This window comes from Antennarius striatus, chromosome 6, assembly GCF_040054535.1.
Source record: "Antennarius striatus isolate MH-2024 chromosome 6, ASM4005453v1, whole genome shotgun sequence".
NCBI classification, from domain to species: domain Eukaryota; kingdom Metazoa; phylum Chordata; class Actinopteri; order Lophiiformes; family Antennariidae; genus Antennarius; species Antennarius striatus.
Window position 1 is genome coordinate 7,310,478 of NC_090781.1, and position 19,552 is coordinate 7,330,029.

The window sequence follows — 19,552 nt, forward strand, 5'->3', positions numbered from 1 at the left end:
TGTTAAGACCACTATGGTCAACAGACGATCAGGGGAAGACTGGGAGGAGAGCCAGGTTGATAAACTGAAGAGCTGGGGAGCAGCTGTGCCAGCAGCAGAAGAGACACAGGTGTGCAGGTGGCAGGTAGGAGGAGGAGGAGGAAGAGGACGAGGAAGAGGGGTAGCCACGCCCACACACATGGACCAGAGAAAGAAGGAACAAAACAAAACAGAGGAAAATAGAGGGAGGGAGAAAAAAAGAATTTAATGGACATATACTGACTACTCACCTCTGTGATTCTAGGAATATTTGAGTTTTTGAATTTGCTTGAATATTTTCCAGTGGGAAAGCAAAACCTTCCTTGACTTTGACATTAAATTAGTTTTTGATACTTATCTCGTTAAAAAGTAAAGAAGTGTAATCCAGTGTAAACTCCACTCTCAACCAGGTTGGTGTCATTAGATATTTTTGTTATGGGATAGTACCTCCTCAGGGTATATCACCAGTCAAATGCAACATTTCATATTCACCAGTGTGACATACGTCTTGCAGATACTCTCATCGGCTGTCTGAGACAGAAACATCCGTACCTCCTCAATAAAGAGGCTGTATTTCAAAGAATATTACACATACATAAAAATACAATACAAAGTCAATAAGTTGTTTGCTCTAAGTGTGACAGTCATTTATTCCAATCACTGGAATGCATTTTTTCTTTTCATTTTGGCTTTTCCCTTCGGGAGTCGCCACAGCAAATCAATTGCCACCATCTTGCCCTGTCCTTTGAATCCACTTCTCTCACACCAACTACCTTCATGTCTTCCCTCATTACATCCATAAACCTCCGCTTTGGTCTTCCTCTAGGCCTCCTGCCTGGCAGTTCAAAACTCAGCATCCTTCTACCAATATATTCACTATCTCTCCTCTGGACATGTCCAAACCATCTCAGTCTGGCCTCTCTGACTTTATATGCAAAACCTCTAACATGTGCTGTCCCTCTGATGTACTCATTCCTGATCCTATCCATCCTGGTCACCGCCAGAGAGAACCACAGCATCTTCATCTCTGCTACCTCCAGCTCTGTCTCCTGTCTTTTCTTCAGTGACACTGTCTCTAGACCAAACAACATCGCTGGTCTCACCACAGTTTGGTACATCTTTCCTTTCATTTTAGCTGAAACTCTTCTATCACACATCACACCTGACACTTTTCTCTACCTGTTCCATCCTGCCTGTACACGCTTTTTCGCCTCTTTTCTACAATCTCCATTGCTCTGAAATGTTGACCCTAAGTACTTAAAATCCTCCACCTTCTTGATCTCTTCTCCCTGTAACCTCACTCTTCCACTTGGGTCCCTCTCATTCACACACATGTACTCTGTCTTACTGCGGCTAACCTTCATTCTTCTCCTTTCCAGGACAAACCTCCACCTCTCTAGCTCTTCCTCCACCTGTTCCCTGCTCTCCCTACAGATCACAATGTCATCTGCAAACATTATAGTCCATGGAGATTCCTGTCTAACCTCATCTGTCAGCCTGTCCATCACCATAGCGAACAAGAAGGGGCTCAGAGCTGATCCCTGATGCAGTCCCACCTCCACCTTGAACTCCTGGAATGCACTTACATGACCAATCACTGGAATGCATATACATGACCATTTTGCACCCGCTTAGTTAGCTTAGCACTATAATGGGGGTGAACTTATTATTTCATAGCAAATACTAGGCACATTCTCCCATATAGAAAACCAAAGAAGATGAGTAGTCAACTGGAGTCTGTAGTATGCAGCAGAATTGGGGATTTACATCATCAATAGAGCAATAAGAATGGTTTTTGACTTCCCATTTCCACACTAAGTACCGTATGTTCCAATTAATAAAGAGAAGAGAAACAGTCAGTTTCAACTCTCTTTCATAGCCCAGAGAGACCCAACAGTAACAAAAGTTAAAGGCTAGCCCTTGAAACTGCATCTTGAGAAATGAACCAATAAAGGGGAGAAAATGACACAGATTGCCTTTGACAACACAATCAAATTTTACAATGCTAAATTCAATCAAATACTTTAATTAGCGCTGATTGTAACTCCTTTGCCATTCTTTGCTCTATTTATGTCTATTATGTGTGTTTGTGTTTTCTTCCTGTCCTGCTTGCCTTCTCATCTCAGCCGCATGTCACTGCCCTCTTCTTCTGTCTTTAAAACCGACAGTTCCTCTATGTTCTTTACCCTGTTGGCATCCTTTCTTGTCTCCCCTGTCTCAAGCTGCCTGGCTTATTTCTGGCACTCACCTGTGTTTCCGTGGAGCTACTGGGTTATTAAAATCTCTAATACCTTTGGCATCAGTGCTTGCATGAGAACAATTTTTAGATATATTTAGTTCCATTTCCAAACCAGTAGTGTGCACTTACTTTTGCCTTAGATTTGAAAATGATTTGTAAATAATAATAAGAATAAGTGAACAATATTGATCCCCCCTGTGGAAATTTTTCCACCCTAATTATATTTTTGTTATCTGTCATGTATATATATATATATATATGTGTGTGTGTGTGTGTGTGTGTGTGTGTGTGTGTGTGTGTGTGTGTGTGTGTGTGTGTGTGTGTGTGTGTGTGTATATATATATATATATGTATATGTATATGTATATATATATATAAACAAACCGCTGTGTCACAAAGCCGTAAAGGCTACGTGTGTGGGTCCTGGTGAATAAAGCATTGGGGTTCCCCACACGACAACATGAGGTCCGTGAGGTCAAAGAATATAAATCCCTATGTTTGACAAAACCCAAACAGCTCCATAAGTGACAGACATGGACAAATGTGAAGACCGGAGCTAACTCGGCTAGCGGCCTGAACTTCCGGGTAGACGCCGGCCAAAACTGTACACAAGAAAACAGACGTTTTCTTGTGTACAGTGTGTTTGCATTATATGTCAATGGACATTAAACAGAAAATAGAGTATTTTCTATGGTGACAGCTGTTTATTTAATTCCACGATGCTCTCAGCTCTTATTCACGTGATTCCTTCTGGCATATGCGCTGTGATTGGTTGGGCGGTTGATTGACAGGTAGTGGGTGGAGTTAAAACGTGATAGCGTGACATTTTCAAGTGAGCTTATTTAAATATATAGGTGGGGAGATGTTAAAAATATAATAAATGTTAAAAATAAAACAAAATCCTTAATATTATTTGATACTTTTGAAATTGATGCTGAAGTTGTTTTAGTGATAAAAGAAAGCAAATATGTTGGTAATATGTTGTTTTTTGGTTGTTGCTTTTTTTCCAAGTGGCTATTTATGGGCTAAATCTAGATTCAGTGCACAGCTCTCTTGAACATGTGAAGACACATATATTACAGATTAAGGTAGTTTACCAGAGAAAAGGAATTGTTCCAGGATAAAGTCTCGGTAGGTATTGTTTTTATGTGAATCAAGACAGCATGCTGTGGAATATGAGCAAAGCCAAGAATCCTACAGAGATGGGAGCATTTCAAGTAACAGATTCCACTTTGGCCATTAAGACGCAAAAATACAGTCTCTTCATGTGTGTGGCAGTGTGTGTGTGTGTGTGTGTGTGTGTGTGTGTGTGTGTGTGTGTGTGTGTGTGTGTGTGTGTGTGTGTGTGTGTGTGTGTTTGCGCATATGTGTGTGTGCGTGTGTGTGAGAATAAGTATGTTTATATGTTTGAGTGAACTGCTTTTGAACCCTCCTGCTGTCTTTGTCTATTGAGTTGTGTCAGGTTTCTAAGTGAAAAGGGTTAGGTAGCACAGCCCCCTGTGATGAAAAGCAAACAGAATGCATGGAAAAAGCAAAACAGTATAAAAAAGAGTAAAAAAGCTGGCATGTGAAAAGAGATAGGAAAGAAAACAGTGAAACAGAGAAATTGTAAAAACTTAAACAGACGGGATGAGGGAAGCTGCCGGAGGAGGGCATATATTCTAAAGTGTGCTGAGTGGCTATTACACAGCTTTTAGAATTCTTCTAGTGTAGTTCTCCAGCACCCCCATCCATCCAGATATCCAGGGACTCCATTACACCCTGATGGGCCGGGATAGAAAAGCAATCGAGAGGCTATGGGGTAGAGGGGGGAAGGAACGTATAGTGCTGGTAGCTGTACGGACAGGCAATCTGCCATGATGAAGAGGCTCGTCTTGCTATTCCTCCCCTTGGACCCAGCATGTCCAACAACATCCCCTTCAAGCCCGACTGCACTCTACTGCAACACAAGGCCATTTGAGTGACCCAACATTTTCTCCACTCTTCTACACTTGCCCCCACCTCTCTGAAAGCACTTGCAGCATTGCCCATGGTCTCTTCATCACATCGAACAGGAGGTAGAAGTAATCCATTGTTGGTGAATAGATGGAAAATATTTTTGAATTACAGTGGAATCCCATGTATGATTTTCAGAAAGCTAAGGAGATTTGTAGGCAGCTTCACTCTGGATTGCTTGCCGAACTTTGGAAAAGATAAGGAGTGCAAGGTTTAATGTGTACTTAGCTTTCGTTCTGAAGCATAGATTATCTTTTGTCAGACATACAGTATGTGTTAGTACAGCTGGGGTGACATGGTGAATTAATTAGGGTAGCTAAGGAATACAAATATGTGTTAAGCCAATCAATGCTGTTAAAACAAGGCAATCAATTTCACTGAAAAAAAAATCACCTCACAGTGAGACTGAGTGAGAAAAATTGTGTATTTATTGATTTTTACTGAAGGCCTAGAAGACCTTTTTCTCTGTGCTTCTTATTTGGGATCTTTATTCTGATTGCTTACAAAACACATTGATTTATTACATATGTTTATCTTCATAAATGTGGTTTACACATGTTGTTTATAAATCAGCACTTACAGTCAGCAGTACATAGTTAATCAAACTGACAAAAAGGTTAAGACAACAACTTATTGGCAGTTGTGGCTCAGTGATAGAGTAGTACTAATCAATTGGTTCATTGCTTGTTGGTCATTGGTTTGCTGGTTTGATCCCCAGACCTGCAACAGACATGCTGAAGTATCTGTAGACAAGATACCGAACCCCAAAATGCTCCTAGTGGCTGTTCCACTGGTTTGTGAAAGATGGTGCGAATTCCTAAAGACCAGATGGTGCCTGTTACTACAACTGTATGAATGTTAGTTTGCAGTATTGTATTGTAATTATTGTATTGTAAAACACTTATCTAAAGACAATTTGGGCCAGAATTCTACCGTACAGTCCATTAAGAGACAGTTTCACATCCATTTTTAGGCAATTTGTCATATCTTACGCATAGTTTTTACATTTTAAAAAAAACAGAACCACAGCCATCCTCTATGTATGTGTGGTCAGTACACACATTTTTGTTGCTGATAAAGCCGTTATGCATTTGTTTGCGAATTGTATTGTTTATTATTATCAAAGAAAAAAATGTTAGCAATTGATAGTTTTGGTTTCAAACTCAATTATTGAAATTATCTCTACATATTATCCATCACATATAATTTTCCTTGCATATTAATCCTTTAATACCATGAATATTAAAGCTATGTTGAATGACAAGAGCTGGGAACATAGAGAAGCTGAGAACCATCCAGTCAAACCTCAAGACTAATATCAGAAAGGTCACCGTGGACAACGGGAAGAAGCTGGAGAAGAAGCTCCAGCTTCTACCAGCTTCTTCTACTAGGTACGTGTGGAACAGCATGAGGACAATCACATACAGATCATCACATACAGATCAAGTGTCAATAAAGGCACAGGTGAAAGCCCAGTTGAGTAGGCCAATGAACTTAATCTGTTCTTTAACAGATTCAATATAGTGATGCCCTCACTCAATGCTGACCCTTGTCCCCTTGTAATTAGTGCTCCTCTTTAAAGCCCCAGTACTCCTCTGCCTCCTCCTGATGTCAAGGGTACCTCACTGTGGGACTATTAATATCAAAGCAGATGAGGCGAAACAAGAACAGACATCTCCATTGTCAGAAGGAATGACGTTAACAAGGCCCTGAAAGCCCAGATGGGGAGAGCCCCAGGGTGATTAAAAGTTTGTGCCTCTCAACTGTGCAGGACACCTCAGCACCTCTTCAACATGATCCTGAGTCTTCAAAGAGTTCCTGTGATGTGGAAGACATCTTTCCTAGTCCGTATACCTAAGATACCATGCCCAAGTGGAGTAAAGGACTACAGGCCTGTGGCACTGACCCCCAACATTAAGAAGACCCTTTGAAAAACTCATCTTTCAACCCTGGACCAATCATACTTGAACCTTCTGCGATTGGCCTACCAGCCCCATGTTGGAGGATGCCATCATCTACCTAGTTAACCATGTCTACTATCACCTGGACAAGGTGGGGAGCACTGTAAGGATCATGTTTTTTTTTATCTCTCCAGTACTTTCATCTGGCCAAGTTGAGAGCGACGCAAGTCGACCATCCTCTAGTGTCATGGATTGTTGACTAACTCATCTGTTAGCAACACCGTGTTCCCACAAGGGACTGTTCACTCTCCGTTCCTGTTTACCTTTTACAGCAGGGCCTTGAACTACCGCGCAAATACCTGTTATCTCCACAAGTTTTCAGAAGACAGCAATGGTTGGCTGGGGTATTGGTTAGGGTAGCCAGACTGACTACATGGGAATTTTGTCATGTAGAGTGGGGAAAACCACTTCCAACTCAACGTGGCAGAGATGAAGGAACTGGTGGTGACTTGAGGAGGATGAAGGGACAGTTAACTCCAGTTTACATTCAGGGGGTCAATGTGGACATTGTTGAGGACTATAAGTACTTGGGGATTCATATTGTACATCCGTATCCTTCCCCCAACACCATAGCTTTAATATTCATGGTGGCAGCCAGAGCTTTCTTCTGGACCAGTGGTCTAGGGGTGGCAGACACAAATAGAGTTGACAGATTGATCCACAGGGCTAGTGACATTGATGGAGCAAAGTAGACTCACTTACTGTAGAGTTGGAGAGGAGAACATTATCCAGCTTAAGAGCCATCTTGGAAAATGAGTACCATCCACTCTATGGAACATTGTTGGGAAAAAGGAGTATGTGCAGTAGCAGGATGATGCTTCCTAAATATACAACTGAATGCCATAGGAAATATTTCCTGCTTGTGGCCATCAAATGGTACAACTTCTCACTTTGACAGTCATGCAGTGATGAGGAGGAATGACAGTAAAACCTGTATATATGTATATATGTTTGTATATTCTATGTATTCTCTTATTTATCCATAATTTCTTTTGCTGTTTTTTTCTTAATTCTAAACTCTTAAATTTTTATTCTGAAATTGTCCCTACATTCTAAAACAAAGTAGCTGTAATGAAAAGCAATTTCCTCTTAACAATCAATGAAGAAGTCTGTCTGGCTCTGATTAATCTCCACGTCTCCATGATTCTTTGTTTCATTTTGCCCTTTTGCTCTTTTATTTTCTAATAAAAGAGGAAAAACTAAGAACCAGGATTTGGGCTTAGAAAGGTAACTTCAGAGTTAACTTTGGGTTTTTGGGACTACAAAGGGGGTTCACTTCTTACCAAGGTACATCCCCATGGCCATGTATGCTGAACAGCTAAGCTATTAAGCAGCAGGTTATGTTTGAGATTGAAATTGCTTGGTATAAAAGCACTGCCTACTGATAATCTTGGAAAATGACAACACCGTTTACGGAAGATCCTATTGATCTTGGAGAGCAGATTGTGTAGAGATTACTCTGAAACACAAGGATGTTGAAAACCCATGGCATTAACATTTCTTTGAGAGAGGGGTTTTCAGGGACTGACATAACCCTGTCAGCTGCTTGAGTAAAGGTGACATACACACTGTCCCAAAACAAATATTATTTGGCGTCATGCATTTTAGACATTTATGTATTCAGTAGGTGATGCCGAATACATATTTATATAGATACACACACACACACACACACACACACACACACACACACAACACACACACACACACACACACACACACACACACACACACACACACACACACACACACACACACACACACACACACACACACACACACACACACACACACAGTGCTTAAGGCTGTTAGATATGGGAGACTGTGGTTTGAATCAAAGTCAGGGCAAAGGGAATCCAGTAAGGGTCTTGGGCAAGACCACTACTTTTGTACAAGCCTACCTAAGACTTGATGTATACAAGAATGACAGTCATACCAACCCCATCATTGCCCAGGTCAATAGTTTTCTTGGGAATCATGGTAGGGTGATTGGAAGTGGGCTACTAGAACATAACATACATAGACAAGGGCAATATATGTTGTGAACACCACCCCATTTATGTGTATGAACTAACACACACATTGGGAAGCTCTGAGTTGACTTATTGAGTTGATAATCAGTGTTGTGTTATAATTTAGTGTGATTGCAGTTGTTAGATGAAATTAAGTTCAATAACTGGAAAATACCGTGTGTGCTGAATTCTGTACTATGGGTGCTCGAACCCAAAGTTGAGTTGGTGCACAGTAAGTCAAGTAAGAGGAAATCAAAAACCTTCTTTAGGGCTAAATGACTGGTAGAAGTTTGAAATTTGATGCAAAAATTTTGAAATTTGAGGCAAAAATTTCAAACTTAAACTTTTCTGAAGAGTTTAGTCGACTTAATTAAACAAAGAAATCTACCATAACCATAAAATTAAATTGGTGGAATTATCCTGAAAATCTCCTTATCAGTCATACTTTTACTTCACTTGTGCATCAATGGATCTGTCACTGAACTGTATAATGGCTACTGTGAATATGCAAATTACCAAGGAACATTGGGCTATCCCTGCTTATCATAACATATCGAACTGATTCACCCCCCACACACACACACACACATCTGCAGCATCTGCAGCATACATCAACACATCCATATAATCTAACATCAGTATCTCTGTGCAGGTGCCCTACGTCAAAGTGGCTCCAGAGGACATTCTGAAGGTTCAGTTCCCACGGTTCACCACTCTTGACCTACGACCAACCAACACTGACATCAGTCTTGCTGTAGCTGGTCTCCTCACCTTCTTTAACAGCACCACCTCCTGCCTCATCTGTGCACAGACTGACTGTGAGTACATTTACGACCTTAGATAACAAACAATGATTGACATCTTAAATTACTTACATTCCCTTTTCTGTGAAGAGTTTTTGTAGTTTCTGATATCATTTAACACGTGTTGTCCCACAGAGGCTTGTTATAAAGTTATAGACCGTGTCCCAACACAGAATAAAAAAAGGCTGACCCTGTAACTTGCACTGTGTGAGCCGGCTGCTGCCCTCCACAGCTAAAAACATTTAAACAGAAGTATGCCTAATGTCTGCATCCCTTGAAATATACCCTTTACCATGGAATCCTTTTACATTTTGAATGGCAGCATCATTGTCATTCTTAAATATGATAAAACAATCCTATCTTGCAGTCCAACAAACAATAATTACAACTCCTTAAGTCCTTTACCAAATTTGTTGAAGTTTTTGAAGAAAGGAAAGAAGACTGCTGACATAAACATTTATCAAACAGCACAAAGAGATAGTGAGACACTGAGACCATCTGAACCTAAGCCCTCAGAGGTAGTTGTTATATGCAGTGGGTGGCATGGTGGCACAGTGGGTAGCACTGTCGTCCCACAGGGTTCCTGGTTCGATTTCTTTCAGTTTAAAGTGAATGCTCTCCCCATGTCTGTGTGGGTTCTCTCCGGGTTCTCCGGCTTCTTTTATCCGTCTTTCATGTGGCTTCACAGTGCATCTGTGTCGCGTTTGGAGTATCTTCCGCCTCTGGCCAGTAAGTCAGCTGGGATAGGCTCCAGCAATCCCCATGACCCGCAAAGGCGGAAGACGCAGATCAGAAAATGAATGAATGATTTGAACCTCCCACCCAGTCAATTTCATTCGTCATTATTTTCGCCATTGACTTTTCCTTTATGAAATCATAAATTGCCTTTTTAATATGTTTTTTTTTAATGTTATTATCCAATTTATTAAAGATGACATTTATTTTACAGAAATGGGAAAATGTTCTGTACATGTTCTGTGTTTGAATCTCATCTCATTACACAACCGATTACAACTGAAAGAGCTAGAAGCATATTATAAGTTGTCTATCCTCCTAGGCATTATTATACATGCCAGTCATTCTTCCACTTCAGTGCTTAAAAATGAAAAAAAAATCTTCAGATTACAGTATTTGTGGTAACAACAGAAACATCAACTCAATCGGTTTTCCTGGTGGGTGTGCAGGTCAGGTTTATATTCTACATCAGTGTGCTAAGATGGGACTGGAATTTATTTATCCATCCATCAATCCATCCATCTATCTATTTATTTATTCATTCATTTAAAAATGAATAGACAGAATGTCCTTTCACTGCTACCACACCAATAGCATTCTGGGTATGGTTGTTTCTCGTCAGACATTTGGTGAGCTTCACAGAGCCTGATAGAAAGTCCATCAGAGTGTGCACAGATTGTGGCCCAAACACAAAGAAATGGAAGAAAAAGAATCTCACAAAGGGCTTGGAACCACCTTTTAGCTGTTCTAGTAGTGGGGACAGATGAGGACACTGAAGAAATAAATGTTCTACTGTTCCACCCGACCCTTGGATCCAGTTGGATTGATTTATGACTTTCTTTTTTTGGAAAAAATATACACTGTAGAAACAAGGATTTACATATCTTTTCACAAAGGGTACAGAAACACGCTGCGTTTGTGTGTGTGTGTGTGTGTGTGTGTGTGTGTGTGTGTGTGTGTGTGTGTGTGTGTGTGTGTGTGTGTGTGTGTGTGTGTGTGTGTGTGTGTGTGTGTGTGTGTGTGTGTGTGTGTGTGTGTGTTGGAGCATGAGTGTGTCTAAATGATTGTCTAATGAATATCACCTGCACTTGCCTTGCACTTGCTGTGATGCTTTTTGCCTGGTACAGAGAGCGTCTGGACTGTGGCGCCGATGTTTCTGTTGACCACAAAGGCAAATTCCTCATACAGTATTATCTAGTTCAGTCATAGTCCATCTGAATAGAATGTATATTTTTTTTATTGAAAGGGAAAAAAAAACATCCACAACTGCAGTAATGGCTTCACGTTTCATCCTTGGACTCTGTCAGACAAAGCCCTGCTCTCTCCTATAAGTGACTAAATTTGACTTTGGTTGTCATATCATACACATTTGGAAGATACAAAACATACAAAATCATTACTGAAACTGACGACATATTCTGGCGTGTCATATTAGAAGGAAAAAGCAAGGATCCTCAAAAACTACATGTCATAAGAATCACTCTAGTTGTTTTAAAAATCTGCTAAGTCTGCAAAGCTGAGCTGCAGAATAGTGTCAGCGCAATATGGCCTTCTTGGTCTGTCTACAGAACTAATACAGGATATGTTTCACATGTAGCAGAGAGGCGACATCAACCTGAACTGCAGCTGTATAATTTTTCTACAGTTTGATGAAAACAATTATTGACTCGATGCTAAAACAACCCCTGCCCCCTTTAATATAACAAGTTTACAACATCAACGACAAGATCCGAAAAATAAAGGGCTGATGGATGGAAGCCGATAGGCTTGTGAAATTACACTCCCCCAGAATCAACAAACATCTCTCTCATTACAATATGTTGTCAACCAACTCAGACATTAAATGTTTTCCACCAGTTCATACATTGTATTTTGACAGACGCTCATACCCTTATCCCCTTCCAGGTATACAGTGCGCACTCGTGCATTCGTGCATCAACACTCGCGACTCCACCTCATTGCAGATTTTTAGTGGGCAGTCATGTGATACCGTACACGCATTCTATTGGCTGACAGCATCTGGAAGTGCAGTCCGCTCCGTCAGTCTCGGACTTTCATGAGACACAAAAGTGCTTTAAAGAGTCTATCAGAGTGTGGGAAAAGGTAATACAGATGGTTTAATATCATTCTGGAGCGAGTTCATAAATGTTTAAATTACCGTAAATCATAAAATAAATAGATCTCGATCGTGGATTCCTTAATCGCGTGTGGTTCCTGGAATGCATTAACCGCAAAGAACGAGGACGCACTGTATTAGCTTTTGTCTCAGATGCAACCTAGAGCATAACCATGTCTATATTTTTCCTAGGAACAACTAGGATTGTTAATATCATAGATAGTCAAAACAAGAAGTTGACCTTGCCAGTGTTTTCCAAAAGAATATAACGATCATATTAACCTCCCTCAGCAGACAGTGTTTATCCAAGAATTAACCCGTTTTTCGCAGACACACTAACAGTAACTCATGCTATTATATTGTCAAAAGATATCAACATTCTCTTTAAAGTCTCAAACTTAATGTTAACTGTCCAAGCAGAAGTCCACGTTTTTTTGTTCATTAATGATGTTGAAGGGTTTTTCAACTTTTCTATGGAATCCTTGATGTGTCCCAAAATTTAAATTCAACCTCCGCTCTGACTGCTGGTAAACAGCCATCCATCCATTGTCCTAAGCCAGCTGGGAGCGCCTCTCAGCTGGCTTAGGGCGTTGGGGGGGGGGACTCCGGGCCAGTGCACCACGGAGACACACAGAGACACAGACAACCACGCACACTCATTCCTACAGTCAATTTGGGACTGGTCCATTAACCTGTAGCGCATGTATTTCGAGATGGGAGGAAGCTGGAGAACCCGGAGAGAAGCTACGCAGACAGAGGGGGAACACGCATCTGGCTCCGTGCGGAAGACAGACACACATTGTGCCATAAATGATTCAACACAGGCCGCATCTCACCCGCGGGCCTTGACTATGACATATGTGGTCTAGAGACTCCCACTATTGAAGTAACTCTGTTGTACTGATCTTTAGTAACTATTGTCCATCTTTATTGCTCGTATTTCCCCAACTCCTCTGCACTCCTGATCATCATTGTTTTCATCTGCTCCAGAGAAAGTCCCTTTGTTTTGACGAAGATCCTGCTGTTGTTAGTCCAGGTGTTGTCAATCACTCCATTCTTCTTTAGTTGTCAAGCGTTTTTAGCGGTATAAGCATTGTCCTTAGTGACTTCTTTTCCTTTCGGCTTTTCCCTTCAGGGGTCGCCACAGCAAATCAATTGCCTCCATCTAAACCTGTCCTTTGCATCCTCTTCTCTCACACCAACTACCTTCATGTCCTATTTTACTACATCCATAAACCTCCTCTTTGGTCTTCCTCTAGGCCTCCTGCCTCGCAGTTCAAAACTCAGCATCCTTCAACCAATATATTCACTATCTCTCCTATGGACATGTCCAAACCATCTCAGTCTGGCCTCTCTGACTTTATCTCCAAAACCTCTAACATGTGCTGTCCCTCTGATGTACTCATTCCTGATCCTATCCTTCCTGGTCACTCCCAAAGAGAACCTCAGCATCTTCATCTCTACTACCTCCAGCTCTGTCTCCTGTCTTTTCCTCAGTGATACTGTCTCTAGACCAAACAACATCGCTGGTCTCACCACAGTTTTGTACACATTTCCTTTCATTTTAGCTGAAACTCTTCTATCACACATCACACCTGACACTTTCCTCCACCCGTTCCATCCTGCCTGGACACGCTTCTTCACCTCTTTTCCACACTCTCCATTGCTCTGGACTGTTGACCCTAAGTACTTAAAATCCTCCACCTTTCTTGATCTCTTCTCCCTGTAACTTCACTCTTCCACTTGGGTCCCTCTCATTCACACACATGTACTCTGTCTTACTGCGGCTAACCTTCATTCCTCTCCTTTCCAGGACAAACCTCCACCTCTCTAGCTTCTCCTCCACCTCTTTCCTGCTCTCACTGCAGATCACAATGTCATCTGCAAACATCATAGTCCATGGAGATTCCTGTCTAGCCTCATCTGTCAGCCAGTCCATCACCATAGCGAACAAGAAGGGGCTCAGAGCTGATCCCTGATGCAGTCCCACCTCCACCTTGGACTCCTCTGTCACACCTACAGCACACCTCACCACCATCTTACAGTCCTCATACATGTCCTGCACCGCTCTAACATATTTATCTGCCACTCCAGACTTCCTCATAAAGTTCCTCTCTGAGCACTCTGTCATAAGCTTTCTCTAGATCTACAAAAACACAATGCAGCTCCGTTTGGCCTTCTCTGTACTTCTCTATCAACATCCTCAAAGCAAATACTGCATCTGTAGTACTCTTTTTTGGCATGAAACCATACTGCTGCTCACAAATGTTCACTTCTGCCCTTAGTCTAGCTTCCACTACTCTTTCCCATAACTTCATTGTATTGCTCATCAGCTTTATTCCTCTGTAGTTGCCACAACTCTGCACATTTCCCTTGTTCTTAAAAATGGGCACCAGCACACTTCTCCTCCATTCCTCAGGCATCTTCTCACTAAGATCCTGTTGAACAACCCAGTCAGAAACTCTACTGCCACCTTTCCTAGACACGTCCAATCATCCTCTTCACTGCCCTCCTCACTTCATCCTGACTAATCTTTGTTACATCCTGGTCCACAACAGTCACCTCTTCTAGTCTTTGTTCTCTCATTTTCCATGTTCTTCAACTCTTTAAGTACTCTTTCCATCTTCCCATCACACTACTGGCACCTGTCAATAGACTTCCGTCCCTATCCTTAATCACCCTAATCTGCTGCACGTCCTTCCCATCTCTGTCTCTCTGTCTTGCCAACCTGTATAGATCAGTCTCTCCCTCCTTACTGTCCAACCTAGCTTACAAGTCATCATAAGCTTCTTGTTTGGCCTTTGCTACCTCTACCTTCACCTTACGCTGCATCCCCCTGTACTCCTGTCTACTCTCCTCAGTCCTCTCAGTGTCCCACTTCTTCTTAGCTAACCTCTTTCTCTGTATACACTCCTGTACCTCCTCATTCCACCACTAAGTCTCCTTATCTACTTTCCTTCCAGATGACACAGCAAGTACTCTCCTACCTGTCTCCCTGATCACATTAGCTGTAGTTGTCCAGTCATCTGGAAGCACCTCCTGGCCACCCAGAGCCTTTCTTAACTCCTTCCTAAAAGTCATGCAACACTTCCTTTTTTAGCTTCCACCATTTCGTCTTCTGCTCTGCCTTTGCCCTCTTCATCCTTCTCACCACCAGAGTCATCCTACACACCACCATCCTATGCTCTTTGGCTACACTCTCACCTACCACTACTTTGCAGTCACTGATCTCCTTCAGGTTACAAGATCTACACAAGATGTAGTCTACCTGTGTGCTCCTACCACCACTCTTATAGGTCACACTATGTTCCTGCCTCTTCTGGAAGAAAGTATTCACTACAGCCATTTCCATCCTTTTTGCAAAGTCAACTACCATCTGTCCTTCTGCGTTCCTCTCCTGGATACCAAACCTGCCCATCACCTCCTCATCACCTCTGTTACCTGCACGAACATGTCCATTGAAGTCTGCACCAATGACAACTCTCTCACTTCTAGGTATGCTCTGCATCACTTCATCAAAGTCCAGCCAGAATTTATCCTTCTCCTCCAGCTCACATCCTACCTGTGGAGCATACCCACTAACAACACTGAACATCACACCTTCTATTTCTAGCTTCAGACTCATCACTCTATCTGACACTCTTTTTACCTCCAGGACATTCCTAACAAACTCCTCCTTCAAGGTAACTCCTACTCCATTTCTCTTCCCATCTACACCATGATAGAACAACTTGAACCCTGCTCCTAAACTTCTGGCCTTGCTACCTTTCCACCTGGTCTCCTGGACACACAGTATGTCTACCTTCCTCCTCTGCATCATGTCAACCAACTCTCTACCTGTCATAGTTCCAACATTCAACGTCCCTACTCTTAGTCCTATACTCTTGACGCTCCTCTTCTCTCTCTTCATGCGGACACACTTTCCTCCTCTCCTTCTTTGACCAACAGTAGTCCAATTTCCACTGGTGCCCTGTAGGTCAACAGCGCCGATGGTGGTTGTTGTTAACCCGGGCCTCGACCGATCCGGTATGGAAGTCATAGGTTTGATTTGCATCTTTGATTTGGTAAAAGTTTTATGGCGGATGCCCTTCCTGACGCAACCCTCTGTATTTATCCGGGCTTGGGACCAGCACAATAAGACACTGGCTTGTGTCCTCTTGTGGCTGCACTCTCCTTAGTGAGATTGTCATTAATGTAGGCATTTTTTTCTTTAAGTTTGAAGCCTTGTTTCAGAAGAGCAATTTCATGTGTACAATTCTGGAATTTTATCAGCACTGCAGGTGGTCACCTACCTCCAGATGGTTATGGGTAACATGTCTCAATCTGGTCCGGATCTATAGTTATCTCCCTCAGTTGAGAAATCACTTGCTCCACAGTCTTGATGTCAGCGCCGTGCTCAGTTCCCTCTCCTCTGGCCACAGCATGTGCATAATTCCTTGGCCTGATTTTGATGCCAGTGATGATCACAAAATTTATACAAATGCTTTGTTCCATTTCATCTATTCTTTGTTGTCCTTGTTCTAGGACAACCATTCTTCGTTATTTTTCATATGTGTCTTTCTGCATTTTCTTCATGTCTTCGTTCATTTTTTCCATGCAGTCTAGTACCAATTTCAGCTTTTCTTTCAACTTCTTATCAAAGTCACTTCTGAACTTACTTATGTCGCTCCTAAACACATCAACAGAAGAGACCACCCAGTCTAGAGCTTCTTTCATATTTTTATTGTCATACTCCTCTGATTTCCCTCTTTCTCTCGTCATTTTAAAGAGAATCAGTGAGTCAGTCTGAGTTTGAGTTACAGAGAGGTAGTGAGAGATAGCAACTACAAGAGACAGAGGAAAGATGTCTCCTCTCGTTGAAAGCCAGAATGCATTTATGACAGTTGGGATAGTAATAATTTCCAATGAGACAACTGCACACATACCTTCTCCTTTACTCCCTCCCAGTTTTTGGCTTTAAAATCTTCCGAACTTTACTCACCTAATGAATCTTTTTGAACTCTTCAGGTGAGAGCAGAAAAAGAAACGAAAAACATAACTGTCATAAAACCATGTAGTCTAGAATAAAATGCCAGCAGAGGGCTTTCATACATGCAATCATCTTCTCTTATATCTGTCAACAATTGATTTTATGAACATTTCAGTTTTGTGAATCCTTGTAAGAGAGCTCAGTTTTAATTTAGTCATGCACACAATTGAATTGTCTGTACTCACCAATAAATTTTGTGAGAGACCAACACAGTCCAGACTGGATAATACATGATTCATAATTAAACATAAACCCATAACAAATGCAGTATGTAGATCGGTATTGTTTAGAGCATCACACACAGACACACACAGAGTGTGTATTTTGTTTCCTTTGTACTGGGGCTTACACAAAATATGTATTTCTTAAAACAACTGTATGATTTTTTTTCATTGATGGAAACTGGTCATCATACAGCACTATGATAAAAGAAAGTGTGATTTCACTTAAAATGTTTCAGACAGAACACCACAGAAAATCTGAGCCTTAATTCTGTGAGTCACTCTGTGTGAATGTCTGCGTTAACTTCACCCTGCCATAGGAAGTATATTGGTCCAATGTCATGAACATGACATGAAATTTTATCTGATAACCTGCACAGAGCTACTCAGAATGGCTGTGAGAGAGAAGACAGACACACATTGTGATTTTCCACACAGACAGGCAAACACCAAGATGTAACACAGAAGCGACTTGGCATGATGCTCTTGGCTGGGATAGTGCTGTAGTTAGTGTGGATGTACCATAGAGAAACTGAAGTAGTTAGTTTGATATTTTGAAATTGCCACTCGACAATTTGTCTCAGTGTGACAGATTACTCAGCTGTCACCTCGGCAACAATCATAAAATATCTGTTGACGCCAAAGGCCAATATGCTGGCTCAGCAACCACAAGACCTTTTCCACAAAATTGTGTCCTTATGTGAATCTCTTGTCAGGATCAGGTAATGGTAAAGAGTAACTGGTGAGAGTGTTGAATCACCAGATTGCCAAGGTGAGGCCAACATAACTGTCGCAGTAACACATGGCGGTTCACCATTCTCTCCATTCAGGTCTTTTTTTCCCCCCACTGTAACCATCCTTGCAAATTAGTTTAAACTCCCCTTTGCAAAATCTGCAAAATAACCTCTAAGGATCTGTAAATATATGGATGCAAAGTGGTATATTGCTGCATTTTCATTAAAACACCATTATGCAATTAGGGCAAATTCCACTTACTTCCCTGGAGTGAAACAGTCTATTACCATCGCTGGAGTATAAGACAAGTGGCTGAAAGATCTCTTTGCGTAAACAAAATTCATGCTGCATTATAATATCAATCATCAGCCTCGAAATGCGGTTGGCTTACCTTAATATTTTTTTCCAGTGTATTTTCTTAATTTAAAAGATGTTCTTGTAAGTTTTAATGTCTTTAGGGATATTCTCCCTGCATTATAATTATTTTGGTTTTTCTTTCTTTCTCTAATTCTGTGTGTGTGTGTGTGTGTGTGTGTGTGTGTGCGTGCGTGCGTGCGTGCGTGCGTGTGTGGGGGGGGGGTGTGGGTGTGTGTGTGTGCGTGTCTTACTGGCAGGCCTATTGAACCTGGAGCAGCTCCTCAGGCAGTTCCTGATCTCCAAGGAGACTCTGTCAGTGCGCATGCTCGACAACAGCCATGACCCAACCCCACTGTTGAAGGAAATACGAGATGACAAGACCGCCACCATTATAGTGGATGCCAATGCTACGATGTCACATATCATTTTGGAACGGGTTAGTATGGTTTGCATGAGAACCATTATTTATGCAGTGAAAACATGACCTCATTTCATAGTAGTTTCAAGTCCAATGGTTTTTTTTAAGAACAAAAAAGACCCAAGGTCCATACGTAGAAGAAAAAGTAGAAGAAAAACAAGTGGATTAGTCTTCTTTTTGAACCTATAGAGTTAAGGGTTTTGTTTTGCAAATGTTATGTTTAACATGTATTGCAGAGGAAGGAAATAAATAAACACCAAAATCTTGATTTTCAAGATATCTGACATGTAAGGAAAAGCTGGGACAATGGGTAAACAGATACTCCAAAAATAAATGACAGATTTAAGTGTTGAGGATTAATTCCCAAACCTTAAATTACATTTTGTGGATAAGAGCATCAAGTTGTATTCTAGTTCTTTCTCTTCCATGAGTCAGAATTGTACGCAGTAAAGTGGACATTGTGAGGAATATCAGATGTAAGCTGAAGGAGTTTCTAAAACTGTGGATGCTTTGGATTAAAAAAAAAAAAAAACTGATGCAAGTAATGTGAACTAATTTTGTGGTGTAGTACTTCTCCAGTATTGACACATAGGCATTATTAATGTTGTTGAAGCTTCTCCTGATTGGAGCCTCATATTTGAACTTTGATGCCAAGCTTATTGTTTCTCAAAGAAGATGGATGGATACCGACAGTGGAGGTGATTGTCCCTCATCGTGGAGGCGTGGCGGGAAAAGAGCTGTACTTCTCGGTTTCCAACACTGTTTCCTTCCACGTATTCTGGATTTAGGTCTTTCATTGTTTTACTCTCAGATCTCAATCACTTGTTGTGGTCATCATCAGGTCATCAGGGTGCCATGACAACCATAGCATCTTTGGGCCATAGAGCAGAGAGTCTACAGTGGGATGTCTGAT

General features: G+C 41.5%; 1 protein-coding gene across 1 annotated transcript in view; it reads left to right on the forward strand.

Annotated features, from left to right (window-relative positions):
- grik4 (glutamate receptor, ionotropic, kainate 4) overlaps window positions 1-19,552 on the forward strand; it is a 298,309-nt gene that overhangs the window by 187,420 nt on the left and 91,337 nt on the right. The window contains exons 6-7 of the mRNA XM_068316994.1: window positions 8,878-9,043; window positions 18,479-18,657. Coding sequence (XP_068173095.1) covers window positions 8,878-9,043; window positions 18,479-18,657 — 345 coding nt within the window. The remainder of the gene's footprint in view (window positions 1-8,877; window positions 9,044-18,478; window positions 18,658-19,552) is intronic.